The following is an 18732-nucleotide window of genomic DNA, read 5'->3' on the forward strand; positions in this document are numbered from 1 at the left end:
TTGCTGGAGAGAGGAGGGAAGGATGGAGAACGACAGCATGCCACCAGGGACCAGCCACTCCCCATACCTCTCTCGAAAACTCCAAAGGGAGTCTGTTCAAAAGGGAACTAAAGGTAGAGTTGTGAAGCTCTGTCTGCTTCTAAAAGGGCACACACTTTCTTTTCTTGAACTGTCTACCTAATAACCTTAACTCTCTACTTTCCCTAGTTTGTGGAAATGGTCTCCATGGCAACAGTAGTCTAAGTTGTGCCATTTTCCTCATTTCAGACTCGTTTTTTCTATGCCTGGTTCACCAGGACACCTGAGCCTTGCCCGTATCTTTTCACCCTGATCCCACCAACAGGCATTCACACGTGGCTCTTCGAAAGTACTCAGAGTCTATATCAGGTGCTGATGTTTCAGAGACCTGAACTGGGCATTTCCAGGGCATAAACCTAAAAAGTAACACAGTGAGGTGATTCAGAGAATGAGAAGGAGACCAGTCCATGTTTCCACGAAGGCAGTCAAAGAATAGTCACGTGAAGGAAGAGAGGGAGAAGAACCGGCAAGAGCAGGGCAATATCTGGACGGAAGATGCAGTCATTACCATCTGCAACATGGGTGCCAGGGACTGACTGGGGATCTGCTGGGACATCTTCAGAAAATAAATAATATGGTGCAACACAAGTGGCGTGCAGAAATGGGTAGGTTTTTTTTTCCCTCCAGAATGAAGAGTTAGACAGAAGTCACTCCCAGGAATAGCAAAGGACCTTCTTCAGGGACAATCACAAAGAGGGTATTTATTTTTAAGGCAACAGGAATAAATTTCATTGTCCTTCCCAGAGGATTAGGTGGCCACCAAGTCTGGAAACCGGGCAAATCTTTAATAAATGGTTTATTGATAGTACATTATAAAGAATGACAAAACTGTATTATCTTTATTTCTAGACTTAATGGCCATCCCACAGAAAGCATCTTTGGAACAGAAAAAAAAGTTTTAAGAATTTGTTTTCCCATAATCATAAAGCTGTTCTACTCAGTTCTGGGCCCAGCTAGTGCAACATTCTCCTCTACCCATAGGCTCCATTCCCTTTACCAACTATTTATAATATGTTTGGGTCACTCACAGGAGAAAAACACTGTCAGCATCAATATTTAGCAGCATTTCAAAATACATTTTTTTTTGTCTTGACGAAAAAACTATTCTTTTAGTGCAGTAATTTCATGTGGCCTTATTACTTCTATACACAAGATACGATCCTTTAACATTTATGTAGGTAAGCATCTCCCATTTTTTTGAAGACTCCCAAAGACTCTGAGGATTTTATTTTTTCACAATAAAAGAAAAAAGGGCAGTGTCAACCCATGAGAGTCAGCCCAGCAGCGTTAAGGAGGCCCTCTGCAGAGCCCAGTTCCTGGTGCGGGAAGCGATCTGACAGCCTCCCTTCGCTCTCAGCTCTTAGAAACAGGTCTAAGAGGGATCAAAGCAGTAACTGTCTGTATTGCTTCATAGCCTTGGGAGAAAACAGAGGTTAAAAAAATATATACAGTCTAATAAAAAGAGTGGAAGCCAAATCCTTTCATTCCAGGGATGTCTGCAAAGGACAGATTCTATGGAGCATGGATGCAGAAAAGGTATCACTCCTAACAGGAAAAATAAATCGTGGACAGTCACTCAAGGCCAGGGAAGCAACCACAAAAAGCAAATGGCTTCAAGCGCGCAGTCACCAGGAAGGGCACATACCAGAAATCTCGGGACAAGGCGGCCTGGTGCTGTGGTTCAACAGCCTTCAGGAGAGGGAGGGCACCAGAGGCCAACACTGTCACGCACAAAAAGGCTACTATGGCAACAACATGAGGGCCAGAGATCAGCTAGAGGTTGGGGTTAGACGCCGCCAGAAGCCTGGCCTGGGCTTGTTTTCTTGGGAAGGGCTTGAGACGTGCAGAGGCTTCGTACGCATGTGTTGGTGACCCTTCTCGAGAAAGGCATAGGGCAGCCGCTTCAGGAACGCTTTCTACTCATTCGTTTTCATTTCAGTTCGCCATTTAAACTAGAAAAGACGCTGTGAGCTATCCCCACTAGCTTCTACCTTGGACACGGCACCAATACTACCCACACAACTGAACGGACGACATTTTCTTGGTTCTTCCGCCGGGCAGGCTCAGTATGCTTCTTTGGACTGAATAGGTGTGATCTTGTTCGAGAAAAGCGTGTAAACGTAGGGCCAGATTTTGTTAGTCTCTGTCCCGGAAAATTGGTGAAGTACTCCTCGGCTCCTGAAAAACAAAATCCAACACACAAAGGCCTTTTTGGCTTCCTCTAACATGACATGAGGGCGGGTGAAGATCCTGGGCATAAAGCCAGCACGACCTCGTGGCCTATCACCCACCACTAAGTGCCAACCTCCGCACTCGGTGTACCTAAGTAAAACCACAGCTTTTACGGTTCCGGCCTGCCTGCCGTGATGCCTCCTCTTCTTTTCCTGTTTAAAACATATCAAAGAGGGGCCCCTGGGTGGCTCAGTCGTTCAACATCTACCCTCGGCTCAGGTCATGATGCCGGGGTCCTGGGCTCGAGCCCCGAATTGGGCTCCCTGCTCACTGAGGAGCCTGCTTCTCCCTGTGCCTGCTGCTCCCCCTGCTTGTGCGTGTGCTCTTTCTCAAAAAAATAAAATCTTAAAAAATATATATATCAAAGAATAACATCATATGGACAATCCCAAATCTGCCTCAGGATACACTTTTCAAAAGACAAACCACTGACAAACTGGGGTACTAGAAAACCCTTATTACTTACAATAGAGCATGAAACACAGGACGTATCATGATGACATGATCATAACTTCTGATCTAAAGGCTTGCTAAATTATTTGGGAGCTAAAAGGTCAAAAACTGATTCCACTAGTGGCTGCAGACAGCTGTCCTGAACGCAGTCTGCAAATGGGTTTTGTTCAGTATGCATGCTGTTAAGAATGTTATTTGTTGCCAAGATACAAACTAGGATATCCCCCCCCCCACTACTCATAGCCAGATTTCTGCTTCTCTTGAAAAACAGGGCTCACTGGCCACTCTGGGCCTGAGTGCCCCTGTGGGATAAGTGACTGGAGCGGCACGGGCACTGTCACTGCACTGCCCAGATGAACACATCCCCCACCAGGTCTGACACTCACTTCCAACAGCTCCCTGGCCCCTGCAGCCATCTCACTTTGCCATCTGCAGCTTACAGTGTTTGCTTTTTGGGTTAAATTCCCTCTAGCTGTATCTAGGCAAAAGGTCCCTTCTCATCCTCTATCCCACTGAGATATTTACAGGTGGCAGTGTCAAAATATAAACCCCTATTTCAGCTCCTTGAAAAGGAAAATGAAAATAATCCTAGATGTAATTTTACAACCTGACAGAGATGATTGCGTTTCAGTTCTTGTATTACAAGAATTTCAGCATAAAAGAACTGGGCTGTATCTCCCACGTGCAACTCCAGCATTTCCTCTGACACCCAGGGAGGAACTGGGCCATTAGGGTTCTATCTAGGTTAAAGGCACACAACCCCGCCTCAGCCCTATGTCCTTCCCACTGAGTGCCACGTGGTTCTGACTGAGCGTCTGCTGGGAAAACGGTGAAGCACACTCACTTGTATAATTCAATGACTGGCTTTGCCACATCCTTGTACTGTCTTAGCCTGGCCGCCACAGCTTCAGGTTTATCGTCCTCCTGCTGGACTAACGGTTCGCCTGTGATGTCATCAACCCCCTATAAATACCAGAGAAACCAGTTAATATGGCCAACACCTGAGCCATTCCAAAGATTAAAAACCTCCCTGTGCAAAATCCGTGTACTTACTCTGGACTCCCACTGCATGATGAATCAGGCCTGAGTGGCAACAGTTAACAGCGAAGTAATTGGAGAAGAGGTAACACTCTTTTTTTTTTTTTTTTTTAAAGATTCTATTTATTTATTTGACAGGCAGAGATCACAAGTAGGCAGAGAGGCAGGCAGAGAGAGAGAGAGAGGTGGAAGCAGGCTCCCTGATGAGCAGAATGCCCGATGCGGGGCTTGATCCCAGGACCCTGGGACCATGACCTGAGCTGAAGGCAGAGGCTTTAACCCACCCAGGCGCCCCGAGGTAACACTCTTAATAGTCATGTTAACCTTACTTCGTGAGAGCTGACATGGAATCTTTATTAAATTCTCAGATCTTTCCAAACACATTTCAGTGCCACTGAAAAATGATACTTTCAGTTTACAGTTTGAAACTCCATGCTGCCTCCCTCAATCACAAACCACCTTTAGACAACGTCACTCTGGCCCTCTAAACATTTCTAAAACCGCCTTGCTTTCTAAAGTTTGAACTGTTAATATGGAAAATAAAACGTCTAGGACACCCAGGTGGCTCCGTTGGTTAAGCATCCAACTCTTGATTTCGGCTCAGGTCATGGTCTTAGGGTCGTAAGATTGAGCCCCCCATAGGGCTCCATGTTCAGCATGATGTCTGCTTGAGGTCTCTCTCTCTCTCTTTAAAGTAAAGAAAATCTTCAAAAAAAAAAAAAAAAAGACAATGTCTCAAGAACCAACTGGTTTACTTAGGAGAACAGTGATCTGGGAGAAGGTATCTCAGTCTTGCCTCTGCTAACTTTCAAATTGTTTCCTGAGATTAATCTGACTCAGGTTATTTTCCTAGATTGCATAATGACTTACTTAGAAATAGATTAAAATGGGCATGGTGTCTCTACCTGTTAACAATCAGGCAAAATTTTCTGAGAACTAAAAAACTGCAATTTAGAAAACCTGATTTCTGACTTATTTTAAACTTCCCCAAGAAACATACCTACTTACAAGTAACAACATGGACATGTGAGTGTCTCCCATGTCCATGGCTATTACCCTCCAGGGAGACAGTCACAAGGAATAATCTGTCAAATGGCAGGCTAGAACAGAACCAAAAGGCTCAGGCAGCTCAACTGGATAATCAGAAAGCAGCTATAAATCTGAAATGCACTAAAATCCCATTACAGCTCAGGGCCTTGGGTCCATAACCTGCACCGATGAGTTATTGGTGAGCCCTGTAATCATCACGTGTATTCCATGCTTGTTACCCTGACTCAAGAGGCAAGATGGGGGTGGGAGATGGCTGTACATCTTCTTTATTCTCTTCTCCTTTATTTAACTTAGAGCTGCAAAGCTCAGAAGAGTCATTTCCAGGACTGCAGAGCACCCATAAATACAACCACTGCTTCTACAAAGAACAGAATTAGTGCTAGGGTGACAGCATCTCTCCTTCTGGGAGAGCTTGGCCACAGTGGCTGGGAGAGGTGGCCCAGACTAGCATTTTCACCTGTCTTTGGAGGGAGCACTCTAACTGTGGGTGTTCTTTTAGGTATTCCAGTCTTTGGAAAGCAACTCAGTGTTAAAGGTTCTCTGACTTGACGAGAATCTCTGCTTCAGCAGGTCTAGGCAGGGCTAAAATGTGAAGCATGTCTTGTGGAACGTCAAGGCATATCCAGAACCCTCTTCTCCTCTCCATCCATTTCTTCCCCTGTACTAGCTTCTTGAGAGGGAAAGGAGGAAGGGACCTAATAAAGAAATTCCAAAAGTATTCATTACCTTTTAAAAAGAAGACTTCAAATGGCAACTAGTACTTTGCCCAAAGGAGCAAGACTCACTGAAATGTCACCAAAACCATGGCACTCAGGAGCTGGGAAGGTGTCCTTACCCTCTTGAAGTTGGTTTTCTGTAGTAATTATTGACTATCTATATGCAGACCTACCTATCCCATACACATTAACCCAAAAAGATGCAACTGTCACCCCTTCCATATCTGGATGGCTACAAATAATTCTACCTAACACCCAGTAACGGGAGGTAAGAATCCCACTGAACTAATTCATGTCTTTACCAGAAAGAATAATTCTTTAAATGAGTGTGTTAATTTAAAAAGTTTCTTTAAACATATACCTTTACATATGTTCATTTCATGTAAACACGTGTTACTTTTGGACCTGTTTATTCCTCTCGTCCTTCCAGTCCCTTTAAACCCTCACTACCATCACTCCCATGACCCCATCCACTCTGACCCAAAATCTTTATTCAGTCCCAACCCTCACCATTTATCCCTGCTCTTACGAAACTAGAGAGTACATATACGCACGCATACAGATAATGTGTAGAGGAGGGTCACTGTTTTACAAAAATGGAATCACAGTGCTATTTGCCTTTCATATTCAACAGGACCCAGAGGAAATATTTCTATAGGTCAAACGGGATAGCACACAAAGTCATTCTTTTTACTGAGTATGTAATATTGCAAGATGTACATAATCTCTAGTTTATTTAGTCATCCCCTATAAATGAATATTCATTTGTTTTCAGATCTTTTCTCCAAAACCAACACTGAAATAAGCATCACTGTGTCCTTGACCTTACCTGCTGGTGCTTTCATTGCCATAACCTATACTCCCAGTGGTGGGTTGAGTCAAGTATGTATATTTTAAAATGTTCATGTATATTGCGAGGTTGTTTTTTAAAAACACTATTAATACTTTATATGCCTAATAAAGATGAGCATGCCATTTTTTCTAGGTCCCACCAGCAATAGGTGTTATAAATTTAATTTGCATTCCTTGACCTAGTGAACGAGAAAGTTCAAACACTTTCGGCCATGCAGATTTGCTTTTTCGAATAATCTATTCGTATCCTTCCTACACTTTACAACTGAAATGTTTCACCTCTTTCTCGTCAGCCCGTAAAAATGCTTTGTATATTCTTACGTGTACATGGGGTGGATTGAAGTCCAGGTTATATACCCTTCCACTAGCGGGGTGGATCCAACGTCGGCTGAGACGATCTTTGAGCGTTTCAAATGGAATGTTCAAAGTTATCACTAGATCCAGCTCGCAGATTTTGTCCAGGGCTTCAGCCTGAACTAAGGTCCTAGGAAAACCTAAATGCCAAAAACAAGACATATCAGATGCAAGACATTTCCCAATTCCAAGGAGTCAGTGGTGCATTTTCAGTTGACAGAATAATCGAATCTACACATACACCATCCAGAAACCAGCTTTTATCAGGAATGTATGTCGACCTCCAAAAATTTAAAAATAGAAGAAAATATGCTACTTTATAGCTCAGCTTTGACCTTTGGTATACGCAAAGATTAAGGAGTCATGTGACCCAAGTACAGAGTGCACTAAACTGAAAATCACTAGACTAGTCCTCACTTTGCTCTTAACTACTCCCGTAACCTTAGGGAAGTTACATCACCTCCATTTCCTCTTCTGTTAAAGCAGCAAAGGAATAAAATTGTATTTGTCTTCTTTTATAGCTTTAACAGCTGATGAGTATATTATTCTCAGGCTACCCCTCAACTTATATTTTCATCCATTCCCTACATCTTACAAAACTCAACATGTGGTCTGCAATCTAGCGTAGTAACTGCAAAATGAGAAAATGCACTTAGGAATTTTATAGCAATTTCACAGTAATTTTAAGCCTAGTGAATCCAAAATTTATGCTTGAATATGTTTTTCTTTTAATTTTTCTAGTAATTTGCTCTTATTCTATTTGATGAAAGGATTGCTCTGCACCGGATTGGGGCGGGGTGAAGAAACACAGCTTTCACCGCAGAGTTTGTTCTAGACTTCCCTTGGAGCTTATTTTCTCATTTCTCCAATGAGGGAAATTACCCAATGGTTCCCACAGTATCTAACGCGGGATGTTGTTTATTACAGAAGAAGTTGTTCATTATTAAGTTACATCTCTTCCCCAAAAGACACAAGAATGATGAGAACGAAACCTAGGGCATGCTTCAACTCTATTGTCATGACAGGGAAAGAAAAGGCAAGTTTAAACAGAGGTGAGGGAAAGGTTACCTTGCAGGGCAAGATCTTCGTTCACTGGCTCTCCTGGGCCTAACCAAGGTACTCACACGTTCCCATTAGGCAAAAGGGTTACTCCAACATGACTGGTAACACCAGAAGAAACTTGTCGTGAGCACACTATGAAGGTGCACACACGAGTTGTGTCTTTCCACAATGTCAGCTTTACTCAATCACAGAGCAAAGTTAAACCACAACCATAAGGCAGGTTCAGGATTCCAAACTCAAGGACAATTCACCATGTGATTAAACTTGGCTTCTTCCATAGCACACAAAGCAGGACAGAAGACAAGACGCACACCAAGCAAGGTGAGAGAACCGTGTGGGAAGTTAAGGAACCCCACACAAAGTCGGTCTGTGGGAGCGCAGTTGAGATAAGGCCTTGGTCTGGTCCGGGCTAGCTCTCAGCACTTACTGCTTCTTATGTTCAAGCCGGGAAGGATCTCAGTTCCCTTCGGAGATCCATCGGGCAGAGGCTTTTTTATTTTTTAAGATTTTTTTTTTTTAATTTACTTGACAGAGAGATCACAAGTAGGCAGAGGCAAGCAGAGAGCAGGGGGAAGCAGGCTCCCCCCCGAGCAGAGCCCCTGATCTCAATCCCACTGAATCCAGGGCTCAATCCCAGGACCCCTAGACCATGACCTGAGCCAAAGGCAGATGATTTAACCCACTGAGCCACCCAGGCGCCCCAGTAGTTGCCTTTTTCAAGTGCTCAGACATAGAGGAGTCATGCCTGAAGAGTCTGATAGCTCGCTGCCCAAATCCTTCCCTTTTAAAAGAGATTTTATGGGCTTGGGGTCTTTGCAGACCTTCTCCGGTTCTACTCATTATCAGTTCTGGGTGTCAGCTGACATTGGTCCCGGCAGTATCTCCAAGCTGTGGTACCTTAACTGCTTGCTTGGGTCATTGCTTGACATAGGTTGCCTGACACGAGAGACTCCATTTTGCTCCCTCCAAAACTGCTTTCACGTTCTTCTATGACGACCTCTTGTGACCCATCACGCATTTGATGTGGATTTGGAATACAGGTGGGGTGAGGTCCACAACGGACAACCAAGAATGAATTCTTGAGACGTCTTTAGTGCAGAATGGTGGCTTATTAAAGCACAGGGATAGGACCCGTGGACAGAAAGAGGTGCTGCATCAGGACCTTGAGGAGTGGTGAGGAGTGGTGATTATATACTCAGGGATTGGGGGAAGTAAGGAAAACGGGAGGTTTCAAAAGAACTTTCATATACTAAAAAGAGGACCAACCTATATGACACCTGCAAGATAGCCTTGCCATTGTCAAGTTAAGGTTGTTTCCCCCTCTAGCAAGGTATTAACATTAAGACAGTTGGGAGATTCCTGGAAGAATGTCACACTTGTCCCACCCGGGGTGGGGGGCGCCGTTCAGGGTGTCAGTGGGCTTTGCCTTCGTCTAGCCTTCATCACATTGGGACTGGCTTCAACAGAGAAAGAGGCATTTCCAATCTCACAGCCCAGATGCTGCCTCTTGTGCCAAGTCACCCACCTGTACTGTCTCCTTCCTCCCATAGTGACTCTGGCTAAGCATCCTCTTCACAAAAAAGGCACCCACACCACACATTGGGAAATCATGCGGGAAGCATATTCATGGTGGTTTTCTCTGCAGTAGGAAGATGACTGATTCCTTTCTACTCTTCTAATTATTTTTAACTAAGTATATAGTACATTCAGAATGGAAAGAAAAATACCTTAAGTAAAGAACTGCTGACTAGATATTTTCCAAATCTCAACGTAACTTGTCAGGTCAAGTTATGACTACCTGACATTTAAGGAAGTGAAAGGTCAAACTTTACCTCAGATTAAGTATACTACACACACTTAGCCTCAGCACCGGAAGACAGCAATGCCTGGCAGGCAGTGGGCAAACATTTATGTGTAATACGAGGGCAGCTGTCTTCTAGTCTTCCATTCGGTGGCCATATTTATTTGACAGTTGCCTTATTTTAAACTCTGAATTTAATTCTGTGAAATATAGGTCTCTGTCAAGCCCTGTAAACCCAGTATGTCAATTTTTTCTACTATGGAATGGCTTGACTGCATGTACATTAATTTATTAAGCAACTATTAAGTTCAAAAACAATTTTAGAATCGGGGCTTCACAGCACCTAGGTGTATCCTAGAGCTTCAAATACATGATAGCTACCAGGTAGATAACAAAGTCATACTACCTGGGTCGCCAAGGAGCAAGCTTTGGCCCCAGGTGGGCCCTCAGGACTCAATTCAATCTATGGCAACTTAGGCTGGGTGATGGGCAAGGAGTTTCAGAAGAGTCCAGATAAAACCATGCCCGCCTCCTTTATTTTTTCCACCAAATTCCTTACTGAATACTGGACACCCTCAACCAGGTCCTTTTCTCCACCTCCCTCCCAACAGCTCACTGCAAGTCAGACTGGAGATGCTGTAGGGAAGTTTGGTGGCAAGTCGGGACCTCTGCTAAGTCTAAGGTGGTAGCCCACCTTCCCTTACACTGTGCACCACAGTCTGCTTTAGAAGACAAGCTTCCTGAAATGGGATTTAAGACACGTTACTCCCTCTGTCATCCTCAGATACTGTGCCTCGCACATTCTACATAGAATCCCAGCAAAGAGGGCAGTGAGCCTTCTACAGAAGGAACTCTCACTGACTGCCATGTCCTGCCTTTTCCCTGTATAACCAACTCCTCCTGAAGGCTTCAAATTAACAACTTGAGTTAGATACTGTGGCCAAAACCACTCCAAGATCAATCTCTATGTTCTTCCCCCAAATCCCTTTTTAAAGAAAAACTATTTTCAAAAGCAGTGACTTCCAAAGTAACTCTCACTGAGTACAGAAAAAAGAGAACCTATGTTGCATTGTTTTGTTCATTCTTTTTAGCTTCCATTTGGATGGTACATTTTATAAGGTATATATTAATAAAATCGTATGTGCATATAATTCACACAAATCCCTGTTTTGAAGATGCAGTCAACACTGATAAGTGTGCAAAAGAATTTAAGGGTTCACTCCTCTAAAGACCCAAGTTCCCGGCCTCAGGCCCTGGACTTGGGTTCTAGGGCCACTATCCTGACAAGAAAACACTGTTCTTTATCCTTTGGATAGAGGCTGAAAGCAGAATAAAGCACTAGGAAAGAACAAGAAGCTCTGAACAAGAATATGACAGTTCCTCCAACAAATAAAAGCTCAAATCCTTATGGCTAAAGTTTCCAGGTCTTTCCTGGACTTTCCTAGTCCAGTCGGCCCAACAGCCCCGCAATTGTTTCTGAACTCTGGTGCCCTCTGGAGGAATGGGTGGAAAATGCAACTGTGTATGAAAAGCTGAACTCAGAAGGAACCTATTTCAAAAATATCAGGTGGTGTCTACCTTAGGGCTCACATTCAGACCTGCTAATGACCAGAGAATCATTAATTCTGGTGGCTTAGAGGTCTTCTGTTAAGACAGTGGCTCTCGGGCGCCTGGGTGGCTCAGTGGGTTAAGCCGCTGCCTTCGGCTCAGGTCATGATCTCAGGGTCCTGGGATCGAGTCCCGCATCGGGCTCTCTGCTCAGCAGGGAGCCTGCTTCCCTTCCCCTCTCTCTGCCTGCCTCTCTGTCTACTTGTGATCTCTCTCTCTGTCAAATAAATAAATAAAATCTTTAAAAAAAAAAAAAAAAGACAGTGGCTCTCATCATATCCTCCCATCCTCAAAACAGGTTAAAGTTGAAAGACCAAGAAAAACACAGAAGCCTACAATGAAAGCAAAAATGGAAGAGTTATGGTTTAAGATGTTAATGTTGTTAGAATGCAACCATTTTAATGGTTTAGAAGTACTAACAAGAGAAATAAGTCATTCCTCAACTTCAAGGTTCTCCATCTGATGGCACACATCAACATTATCAGGGGAGACTTGGGGTGGGAGGGGGAGAGCTCATTACTGCCCAGATTTTGTACCATTCTTCCTATAAGGGAACATCTAGGAGCAGGAATTAGGTATTTTTCTGAAAGTTATCCAGGTGACTCTGGCCAAACTTCCCAATGACAGCAACACCACAAGTGCAGTATTAACTATGTGTACATATCCCATTTGGGGGAAGGTTTAACAGCACTTCTAAGCAGGTCCAAACCACTTTGACGAGAGTCTTCTTGACCTCGGTTTCATGGCAAGAGAACTGGGAAGGAAATTCCCAAAGGCTAACCCTCCTAGACTCAGTAAGCCCCCACCTATCTCAAGTCACCTGTTCATGCCATTCCCAGCCTAGGTCTTACCTCCACAGAGAGTGGTTTGGCAGGCAAGAGAGTACAGGAAAACAGTGAGAACAGCAGCCTAGTCAAAGATCCGGGCGCCAGCTGCATTTTCAGAAGTGAGGAGAAGCCACGGTGTAAGCCAGGAAACTCAGGGCTCAGTGGAACATGTTTGTTATGGGCACAAGCTCTGGAACCAGACATCAATCCCAGCTCTGCCCAGCCCTGACAGCAAGAACTTCCACTAGACTTTGTAATCTCTCTCTGGTCCTTAGTTTTCTCACAGAACAGGTGGCTTCAACAACAGAAATTTGTTTTCTCATAGTCCTGGAGGCCAGAAGTCTGAGACTGAGGTGTCAGGACAGGTGGTCTCTTCTGAGGCCTCTCTTCTTGGCTTGCAGATAGCTGCCTTCTCCCTGTGTCTTCCACAGGGCTCGTCCTCTGTGGGTGTCTGTATCCAAATCCTCTTCTTATAAGGACACTACAATACTCATATTACATTGGGGCCCACCCTCAAGACCTTATTTAACTTAATCACCTCTTTAGTGACCTTACCTCCAAAAAAGAGCTGAATTATGAGGTACTAAGAATTAGGACCGGAAGAGATGAACTTAGGGAGGGGACACAACTCAGCCCGTAACAAAAGGTAATGCCTACTGCATGGGACTCTTTTGAGGATTAAAAGAGGCAATCTTTGTAAAATGTTTGAGATGTAAAGTGTTAGGCACATAGTGAGCACTCAATAAATGGCAGCTGTGGCTCTTGATAGAGCACTCCTGGGAGCCCAGCTGGTTCCCTATGTCACAAGACAGCAATGCTGCCCTGTGCTTGTGCACAAGCACGACTTGCCTCTATTTAATTCCTTTTCTTAGATGCGCTGGTTTAGGGAGTCCCCGGTGCTCTGGGCTCTCTGCCACACAAGGACACCTCAGCCCTTCCAGTGATCAGCCACACAGTCCACACATTCTGGTCCCCACCCCACTCAAAAGGAAGCTCGACCCAGGCCAGCTTCTGCCACAAGCTTCCCACTCTCCTGACTGCCCCTGTGGTCACCTACTCCTGTATAACAGGAAGCACTGGAAGCCGACTTTCCTGATCCAGTTCAATACCTTATCATGATAAGCTTTCATCGGAGTTCGAGTTAAACAGACTGGCCAATCTGGCACAAAGGCTCAGCCTTAAGCAGCTGACAGTCCAAGTGTATCCTGAGGCAGTGGCCAGAGGAAAGTTCTCAGCAACTAACCCACACACAGGCTATATTAATTGTTACACAGAATCCAAGTTAAGAAAGGGGACAGCCGTGTGCTGTCTTTCCCAACAAGTGAGCGCCTCCTTTTGGGAAACATTCCCAGACGAGGCCACCCTGCTTGGGAAGAACGTGGACTCATGGCTTCTCAGTCCACGTCCCAACAGCAACTCCACAAACACAGCTGTGTGTTGTAGTCTCCTGTTTACAGGCATTTACAGACATTTCTTCACACCAAGCCTGTGAGGCATGTGCAGCAGGAACACACACTACCCATGGTGTAACTGACCAGGGAGCTGGCACACCGCGGGGTGGGGGAGGGGGGACAGCGGCAGAACACGACTTAGGTCTCTGGTCTTGCCAGTGCCCACTCTACAACACTCCTCCTCCACGAGTATAAAAAAGGATTACTACAAGGATCCTAAATGTCACCCCACATACCTCACCTCAACCAAAAGATCAAAGCATCCTGATAGCACCCTCACCACCCAGCTCCTATCTGCCCAGCACCCCTGAACGTGCTGGAACAACTTTATTCCCAAGAAGAGCCCAAACTGTGCAGGGACCTAGAAGGCCTATTCTTTTTTTTTTTTTTTTAAGATTTTTATTTATTTATTTGACAGAGAGAGAAATCACAAGTAGGCAGAGAGGCAGGCAGAGAGAGAGAGAGGAGGAAGCAGGATCCCTGTAGAGCAGAGAGCCAACGAGGGGCTTGATCCCAGGACCCCGGGATCATGACTAGAGCCGAAGGCAGAGGCTTTAACTCACTGAGCCACCCAGGTGCCCCTAGAAGGCCTACTCTTTGTCCTGTCACCTCTCACCTCACGTCCCCTTCCATCACTCTGTACCAGCCACACTGACATCATTGCTGTTCTCGAACCTGCAGGTCCATTCCCACCTTAAACGCTCAGTTTATGGACCCTTGGCGTGACCCACCCCTGCTTCGGGTATCTATGTACACCCTCGGCTCCCACAAGTCTTGGCTGACGACGCGTCTCATCGGTGAACCGTCCTGTTGAACTGCACCCCACTGCACCCAGGGCATCCCTAGTCCTCTCCCTTCAGTTTCTCTTTTTTTCTTTATAGATTTCAACATCATTTGCTGGATATGATTTATTTTGCAAGTGTTTCTAGTCCCACCAGAACATTAGCTAAATGAGGGAAGAACTTTTATAGTTGTTTACCACTATATCCTTCATGTCTTGAACAGTGCCTGGCACACAGTGATGCTGAATAAGTATTTGTTGAATGAGTAAATAACTATTGTCTGAAAAGTCACAAGAATTCCAGCACATGGGTATCATTCCCATTTTAAAGTTATAAAAACTGAGGCTCAGAAAGGTTCAATGACTTGCGCAAAACCACACACAGAAGAACCGAGGAACCTAGATTAGAACCAAGGGCTGACTCCCAGAATCCCACACCATGTACCACTCAACGCTGTCTTCCCTCCACACAAAAAAACACAGCCTAAGAGAAACGCCTGCCTGTGGTGACTGCAGTGGTCTGTATACGAGGCAGCTTGAGAAATCAAAATGCTGCACGGCCCGGTGCCCCAGGCACAACCACACTGGGTTCTCTCCACACATACACAAAACAAATGTGTAGCACCTGGCTTCTTTCTTCTAATGTATCTTGGAGGGTTCTTCCTACACCATATATACTGCTCTCTCACTCTGAGAACGGCAGAGTACCCCACGGCTGGCCATGTACCATCATTTAACCCACCGCCAACTGATGGGCATCTAGGTTGCACTGACTTGAAGCACACCAGGGAAAATGCTTAGCAGAGAGGATCAGAGACTCCAAAGATAAACTGGCTGGGTTTTCCCTGCAGTTACGCCACCTACTGACACTGTGACCCTGGTTACCCACCTCTCAGTACCTTAAAATGAGCACAGTCATGTCCAATTCAGAAAGTTGTGAGGAATGAGCGAATTAGTATATATAAATCCCAGCACAGTGGCTGGCATGCGGTATAAAGCTGGGGGGAGGAGTGGCATATGGGGCCAAAAGCCAACACTGGAGGAAAATGAGGAGATGCGGGACCGGAGGTTAAGAGGACAGAGAGCAAGTTTAGTAACAAGAAAGACACGAAGGATAAAGAGAAAGGAACAGTGGGGAGACAGACTAGTAGCACCACCATGACCCAACATGCTGCATTCACATGGAAGAATAAGTCTCCTCCTCCTCTCCAAGGGGAGACCCAAGTTTTCTTTAAGGCCGAAGGTAGAGAGAGTATCTGCAAGGAGTCAGAGGAAGTGTAGGGGGATGGTGGAGAAGGCTGTAAGGAAAGAGGAGTCCAGAGGGTATGGTGGAAAAGTGAAGAACGAGGGGGAAGGAAGAGGGGAATCAGTAACAGAGAAAGAAAAGAGGATAAAGAAGAAAAAAGGACGCCGAGGGATGACGTACCTTTCCCTTAATAACCAAGGATCACAGACATAAAAGGCACAGTTAGAAGTGACGAGCTTCAGACAGTGTCATTTCCAGAGCAGGTGTGGCATCCTAGTCTCTGAAGGTATCACAAAGGCCTCACACAAAGGCCCTGGCAATGGGCTGGGGCTCTCACTGAAGTCTGGGGTGCAGAGTCCCAGGCCTGGGGGATCACAGGTCCTGGAGAGGGGCTCTCCACCACCCTGGCCAGACCTAAGGCAAAGGCTCCGGGAAGACAGGAGCAGCAGTGATCTGTCTACAAGACTCTCCAGACAGAAGTATGCTTCCGCGCACAGATCCAAATGTAAGGCTTCCGGGCATACACTATGAAATTGTGTCCTCAACGGCAGCATCCTTTGAAGTGATTTATATCAGGGTCTCAAGGTAGGCCAAGAAAATTAAAGTAATTCAGATGTAATTCTCACATTCATCAGCCACCAAGAACAGACTGTCAGAGAAGGTGTGGTCTGACCAGCACATTTTAAACCATTTTCAGTAGAGTGTCTTCACCCAGCCATACATATTTTTTTTAATGAATATATTGTCAGAGGAGCACAATATGAAGACGAGTGGAAAATGATTATCAACCAAGAATGTCCCTGTATTAGGGTATGAGATGTTCATGTTGACTCTGGTGAGGGAAAATGTGGGTATTTTCCTCTTTATCTTTTTTTTTTTTTTAAGATTTATTTATCTGAAAGACAGAGATCACAAGTAGGCAGAGGCAGACAGAGAGAGAGCAGGAAGCAGGCTCCCCGCTGAGCAGAGCGCCCGATGCGGGGCTCGATTCCAGGACCCTGAAATCATGACCTGAGCTGAAGGCAGAGGCTTTAACCCACTGAGCCACCCAGGCGCCCCCGTATTTTCCTCTTTAATACATTTAGTTAACATCTGGTTAACACTGATCCGCCTTCTCTTCTAAAGATCTACTCAGGGTATGAGATTCAATTCCTTGGTACCTCAAATTGCCAGGATACTGGGATTTGAAAAGAAACAAATAATTAGAAGATAGGGAACTTAAAAAATGATCCATGGAAATATTTTGATGGAAAATCTGTTTTTTGTTTTGTTTCTTGAGAGAGAGAGAGAGAAAGCATGTGCGCATGTCCTGGGCTGGGGGGCGGGGGCAGATGGAGACAGAGAGCGAACCTGGGGCTCCATCTCACAACCCTGAGATCATGCATGACCTGAGTTGAAATCAAGAGTCAGATGCTTATCCAACTGAGCTACCCAGGTGCTCCAAAAGTCTTCATCTAAATAAGAATAGACATTCTCAACATGAAAGTACTTAGATGACATACATTAAGTACATTCTAAGTGATTTAGACTAGACAAGCTATGGTTACATTGGTGGACCCAAGAGAATCTGCCATTCTAGCTGTGGGTGTGTATTCATCTTTAAACACACTTGCTTATAGCCCCTATTAAAAACTTCAAGCTCCCGGGGTGGCTGGGTGGCTCAGCTGTTAAGCGTTTGCCTTTGGCTCAGGACATGATCCCAGGGTCTTGGGATCCAGCCCCGTGTCGGGCTCCCTGCTCGGCAGGAAGACTGCTTCTCCCTCTCCCACTACCCCCTGCTTGTGTTCCCTCTCTCGGTGTGTCTCTCTCTGTAAAATAAATAAAATCTTAAAAAAAATTTTTTTTTTCAATCTCCCTGAGGGCTGGAGCTGTGCTTATTCCCGATGTGCCCCGGGACACAGTCAGATTCCATGCGGATATGGTGTTCCTGGTGGGCAGGGATTACTGACCAAGTGGACTAGATGCACACCCAAATTCTGTCAACAGGTGGCAGCATGAATAATTCTTCAATTTAGCGAGAGCTGCAATAAATTTTTGATATGCTTTTATTTTTACTAAAAGTAATCCTCAAAGACATGTTTTCTAAATGACTAAAGCAGAATTCCAGCTTCCTTAGATAACCCAATCCAAGTGAACAGATTCCATTAATTGTTGAGGAAACCAGAAAATCCAATCAGTAAAGGATAATAAAGAACCCACTTAAGCACAGAGTTTGTGTTCCTCCCTTTAACTACACATGACAGCTGCTTATCACACAGTTTCTCTCCAGGAGTACAGAAAACCTACTTCTTGCTTCCAGACTAAGCTACCCGCCCCCACCCTTGTCTCTTAATCCGGCCTAGAAAGGTTGCTATGCCCTGCTGAATCAAATAGCCAATCCATGTTGAAAGTTGAAATTTTATACAGTTAAATTTCTCCCCAAATTCATCGTGTTATATATCACTACTTAGGGTGCCTAGAGGTTATTTTTTAGACACTCCCCCCCACCAAAAAGATTCACCATATGCAGGAAGATGTCGTTAAATCCCTGACATGGTATGTTCCCAGCAGTGCTGGCCACTGGGCCTTGGCACCTACTCCTCTGAGCCATGCCAAGAACCTAAGGGAGGGCAGCCGAAGCAGGAGGTGCCACAGCAACAAGGGAAGAGGGAACTAGGACACTTCTGTTTTTCTAATTTGGAGTGCCTTTCCTCCAGAGGAAGGGCACAGAGCCAGAGTCCACCACCACATTTCCAGGCAGAAAAGCAAGCCCTCTCCGCGTGATGAAAATAAAAGGGCAGTTTTGAAGGGCAACTTCCAAATTCCGCCTGGGATTGGCAGCTTGTGAAAAGGCCACACAACACCAGGCCCCCTTCCTACGTCTATTAGGACCTAGGGCCAACACGGTTGCTTCTGACCATCCATCTCTTCCTAGCTGGTGGGAAAGCGAGAACCAAGTTGCAAATATGCAAGCCATTGTCCATCACAATTAATCACTGAGTGATTACAGCTGAAAGGAGGCAGTTATTCTTCCACAGTCTTCCCTAACCCAGAGGCGTTCAAACTGTTCATACCACCAGCTAGAAGCCTCAGTAGCAACTTAAAGTTAATCACCATCAAAACCCGTTTTATGAGGGCCTTTTCTGGCTTACATCTTATAATTACCTTATCTTTGGCACAATATTTATTTGTACGTGTATCCAA

General features: G+C 45.1%; 1 protein-coding gene across 6 annotated transcripts in view; it reads right to left on the minus strand.

Annotated features, from left to right (window-relative positions):
- Nucleotides 1–858: 858 nt before the first annotated feature.
- The window catches only part of AK4 (adenylate kinase 4), a 68152-nt gene continuing 50278 nt past the window's right edge, over nt 859–18732 (minus strand). For all 6 annotated transcript variants that reach the window (XM_047725072.1, XM_047725075.1, XM_047725073.1 and 3 more), the window contains 3 exons: nt 6741–6913; nt 3608–3726; nt 859–2256 (listed from right to left, as the gene is read on the minus strand). In XM_047725072.1, coding sequence (XP_047581028.1) covers nt 2142–2256; nt 3608–3726; nt 6741–6913 — 407 coding nt within the window. In that variant the 3' untranslated portion in view covers nt 859–2141. The remainder of the gene's footprint in view (nt 2257–3607; nt 3727–6740; nt 6914–18732) is intronic.

This window comes from Lutra lutra, chromosome 4, assembly GCF_902655055.1.
Source record: "Lutra lutra chromosome 4, mLutLut1.2, whole genome shotgun sequence".
NCBI lineage: Eukaryota > Metazoa > Chordata > Mammalia > Carnivora > Mustelidae > Lutra > Lutra lutra.